Consider the following 4,779-nt stretch of genomic DNA (forward strand, 5'->3'; position numbering starts at 1 on the left):
TATATATATATATATATATATAGTATTTTATTTTTATTAGTAATGTAAAAGGGGAATGGGACAGAAACTTGATGAGTGGCTGACTCAAGCTCATATTTCCCACATGAGCACCATTGAGTCTAGGCATATGCACAAACCACTGGGTCAAGTCTCCAACGTGATCTGCATTAAAACATCACATTATAGCAAATAATCACACTCTTCACTCTCTCCTGTTCCAGGCTCCTATTCCAAAGAGCGTCCTGATCTCTATTCCCATCTCCAAGTCCTCCGTCTCTCGTTTCCGGAACAGTGTGGAAGGGCTGAATCAGGAGATCGAGCGCATCATTGTCCGAGACACAGGAGACAGAGAGGAGCAGCTTATTGTGAGTGTGCCTGACATGATGCTGCAAAAACACATAATCTGGGGTCCTCACAGAATCCCTAAAGACACTGAGTGTGTGTATAACTGAAGTTTTGTTTCTGTGTTCTGTTGTGTATGATCGTTGCACTTTTTCCTCTGACCAGCCTCAGGAGGCTCCGGATGGGCATCGGGCTCCTCCTCCTCTCTGCCAACGCAGCGCCAGCTCCCGCAGCATTGACACACAGACGCCCCTGGGCACCGCAGCGGGCAGTATCCACAGCAACAGCAGCAGCCGCTCTCAGTCCATCTCACCCACGTTCCTGAACGTGCCAAGTGAGCCCTGCAGCGACAGTCCATCTCCCCACGAGGACGAGACTCTGGCTGACGGCCATGAGAAAGGTACAGCTCACATAGTTTTCACACCCACATACACACTCAGGGCTGTTCACACGTCCTGGGGCCCACACAGAAACTGCACATGCATTTTCTGCATTGATTGTGTGAAAATGTGCTGGATGGATTTAAACATGGTCAGATTTGTTATATGGGGCTGACGGTGCTATACTTTCATTAGTAGCTGTAATTAAATAACTGATTGATCATCCACAAACCAAGTAGTTTTTTTTTTTTGATTATTTATTTTTTTTTTTTTTTGGTTTAGATTTAATAATAAAAATATTAATATGGAGCACAGAGGAGAGAGGGAGAGAGACCGGTGGACCAGGCGGAAGACCGGACCCCCTCTCTGACAGGATGACAGGAAGTGGACTTTCGGGAAAGGTGAAGTTTTTGTTCGCTCTCTCACAGAAGACGTCATAAACGGCAGCTGTTAGCATACTGTAGATGGCACATGCTGTAGATGTGCATGCTGATTTAACTCGGTTAGCATGTGGTTTGCATGTGTCACTGTATCTCGCTATATGTCCTGGTTTAGTTGTGAGGCTTGCGTCGAAGACATGCAAGCGAGGATCAGAAGTCGGCCAGCGAGACGGAGTTACATAACTAACTGATCTGCAGAGGAGACCAACACGCTACCTTGCAATGTGTCTGTGTGCTGCGCTGTGATAAGACGAATCTCTGTTAGTGTTTAGCATCATATGGAAACTGAAGTGTGTGAATATTCAGCTGCTGTGTGATGCTGTTGCTGTAAGTTTTCACACAGGCAGTGTTTCCTTTCAGTGGCATATTCAGTTCTCATTTTGAGGTCGTGTCTCTGTTATGCACACAACACCCACACACACCAACCACATGCACACTTTTATCTTCATTGCTGTCCTGATGCTTTAAGTTGACCACTCAGTTACAAACTTGGGGGAAAAACGCACATGTGCCTGTTAGTGCTAAACTGGGAGAACAAAAACTGACTTCCTCCTGTATGTGTTTTTATTTTTTTATAATAAATATTAAATTAAACATAAAATAATATATAATATATCATTCCATTAAAAAATACTTTATTTTTTATTAATAATTAATATGGATGGATTTAAACATGGTCAGATTTGTTATATGGGGCTGACGGTGCTATACTTTCATTAGTAGCTGTAATTAAATAACTGATTGATCATCCACAAACCAAGTAGTTTTTTTTTTTTGATTATTTATTTTTTTTTTTTTTTGGTTTAGATTTAATAATAAAAATATTAATATTTTAGCAATTTGCAAATTTTTATAAGGGATTAATTTAAAGACAGGTTGTTTGACTATCATCCATACGTCTCCATTTTTTGGTGAGGATTATGATAGTTTTGTGCAATAAAAGGTTAAGGTAATATTAATTCTACAAATTTGTTGAGTATATGTCAGATACCCTATTGAAGAACTGTGCAGTCTGCTTAATTTTTTCGGCTAATATTTATATTTTATTTCAACTTTATTTCATTTAATGATATTTTTAAATAGTTTTAGTTAACAATAACAACAGTGATCTGGTGGACCGTAATTATACAGGGCTTCCTTAAGACTGACAGTCAACTAATTGTTTAGCTCTCTGTTCAATTTTGGACATGTATCATCATCTCCACTAATAATCCTGTCTGAGCTGTATTGACATCCTACTCCTTTTTTTGTGACATGTTCACAGATCTGGCCCCCAGCTCACCCCTACCCAAATATGCCTCATCCCCAAAGCCGAACAACAGCTACATGTTCAAACGTGAGCCGCCCGAGGGCTGTGAGCGAGTCAAGGTCTTCACAGAGGAAACCCAGTGAGTGCTGCAGTGTGTCCTGATCCACTGCTTTATCTGCTCTCTCCACACTCACTATTGTGTTGCGCCCTGAGCCTTGAAACCATGATAGCATAACATTTACACTGACTTCAAAGCTGAGTCAGAGCTTCTCACCGTCTTATCGCTCTCCTCCTCCTCCTTTTTCATCTCCTCAGGGCCAGGCCTCCACGGGAGATCCCACAGTTCCTGTGCCCAGATAGGAACAAGGTCAATTTCATCCCCAAGAGCGGCTCTGCGTTCTGCCTGGTCAGCATTCCCAAACCGCTGATGCCCACAGAGGAGCTCAACAACCTCAAGAACCAGAGCGCCGCCCATCTCACGCCCGAACCCGAGCCGAGAGTCTCGCGAAGAACCTGCATGCTTTCCCAGCAGCCCTCAGGCTCCTCCCCCTCCTCCTGTCTGTCAGAGAGTTAGACACGCCCCTCAACCAGCGTCCCAGCAACTGCGTCCGCATACCCTGCACATTTCAATAATCGAACATGATTAAAAAAATAATAAGTGACTCTTAGAGAACAAAGTGGTTATTAATAATAGCTTTCGTTGGGTGCGAAGATGAAACGGTTGCCTTTGCTATGCACATTTTTAGCTTTGTGCTTGTTCTCAAAGAACAAAGGCCATTTTTGGGGGGTTTTGGGTTTGTGATAAACGAATTTAGATACTTTATTTTTTATTAATAACAAAATATATAACCTTGGGTAAATATAACCAGAAATTAATGGGGAAACAAAAAGTGATATATAATATAATATAATATATAATATGTTTTATGAAAAATATGTTTTATTAAAAATATGTATTATAAATATAATATTAAATAAATAGTATATTAGAAATTTAATTCTATAATGTATTTTTTTATTAGTTACATAAGAGATGAGGTAAATCATATAAAATAAAAAAAATAAATGGTTAAAATGTTATAATATATATTATATTAAACATAATACCTCCTGTCTGTCAGAGAGTTAGACACGCCCCTCAACCAGCGTCCCAGCAACTGCGTCCGCATACCCTGCACATTTCAATAATCGAACATGATTAAAAAAATAATAAGTGACTCTTAGAGAACAAAGTGGTTATTAATAATAGCTTTCGTTGGGTGCGAAGATGAAACGGTTGCCTTTGCTATGCACATTTTTAGCTTTGTGCTTGTTCTCAAAGAACAAAGGCCATTTTTGGGGGGTTTTGGGTTTGTGATAAACGAATTTAGCTTTTAATTATTCCTCTACCTTCCATAGATAACGAGTGAACCTGAGAATGTGTCTCAGATCGCTATGAAAATGAATCTAAATGATCTTTCTCAGTACTGAGGTGGCTGCATGGATCTGTTTTTGTGAGACAGTGTATATTTTATAATAGTTTGCAGTGGATCGCATCATTGAATACAAATGATGCCATTTCAGATGAGACCAAGAGACCTGGTAGAATGAATTCTGGGTTGATGAAGGTCTCCGGGACTGAATCGTTTTCACAGCAGCGGGGCCTTCTCCGTTCAGTCCTGACAGAAGCAGCAGGGGAACAGGAGGGAACGGTTCTCTGCTTTTTCTCCTCTTCCTTTCTCACTGGTGGCGAGGAGACAGAGAGGTGCTAAGATAAGACTAGCGAGTGTGAGAGAGAACGCCGCTTAACGGCTACAGGACGAGTGGTCTGTAAACCTGATTCTTTTGTTTGCATGGTTGTTAAATGCATTTCAAATGCATATGGGTCCAAACTCTGAACTTCAAACCCAGCGGGGAACAAAGTGAGAGAGCGAGAGGAGGGCAAGACAGGATCTGGGTGGACAGACGCAATGTTTTCTCACCTCTCGCAATGATCAAGCCGATTTAGCTTGAGGAATGTTTGAAAGAAGGACACGACAAGTACAAAATCAAACTGCGAAAATGTAACGCATAAATGTCCAGGTAGTTCACAATTCAGATGTCTATCAAAACATTCATGGAATGTTTTCTGTGATATCCAATGAAATAGTTTACAAAGTCAGAGCACAATATTGTCATTACATTGATTTAATGCATGCATTCTGGGAAATTTCAGTCTGTGTGTGTGTGTGTGTGTGTGTGTGTGTGTATCACTAGATTCAAGCAATTAAAAACAGCACAGATTTTCTCTCCGTTTCAGTGTCTAAATGCCATTTTCATCATGGAGCAGACTTTTCCAAATCTTACTTATTGAGCATCTAGGCTGATTTCCTAATATGCTGTAGTTGTT

The 4,779-nt window shown here is 40.7% G+C and overlaps 1 protein-coding gene across 1 annotated transcript in view; it reads left to right on the forward strand.

The window, feature by feature from the left end:
* Nucleotides 1-3,196, forward strand: part of LOC107677778 (protein FAM117B-like) — an 18,893-nt gene extending 15,697 nt beyond the window's left edge. The window contains exons 2-5 of the mRNA XM_016472800.1: nucleotides 222-365; nucleotides 508-742; nucleotides 2,427-2,550; nucleotides 2,727-3,196. Of these exons, the coding sequence (XP_016328286.1) occupies nucleotides 222-365; nucleotides 508-742; nucleotides 2,427-2,550; nucleotides 2,727-2,985 (762 nt within the window). The 3' untranslated portion in view covers nucleotides 2,986-3,196. The remainder of the gene's footprint in view (nucleotides 1-221; nucleotides 366-507; nucleotides 743-2,426; nucleotides 2,551-2,726) is intronic.
* The last annotated feature ends 1,583 nt before the right edge of the window (nucleotides 3,197-4,779 follow it).

This window comes from Sinocyclocheilus anshuiensis, unplaced genomic scaffold (assembly GCF_001515605.1).
Source record: "Sinocyclocheilus anshuiensis isolate Anshui unplaced genomic scaffold, SAMN03320099.WGS_v1.1 scaffold1145, whole genome shotgun sequence".
In the NCBI taxonomy this organism is placed as follows: Eukaryota; Metazoa; Chordata; class Actinopteri; order Cypriniformes; family Cyprinidae; genus Sinocyclocheilus; species Sinocyclocheilus anshuiensis.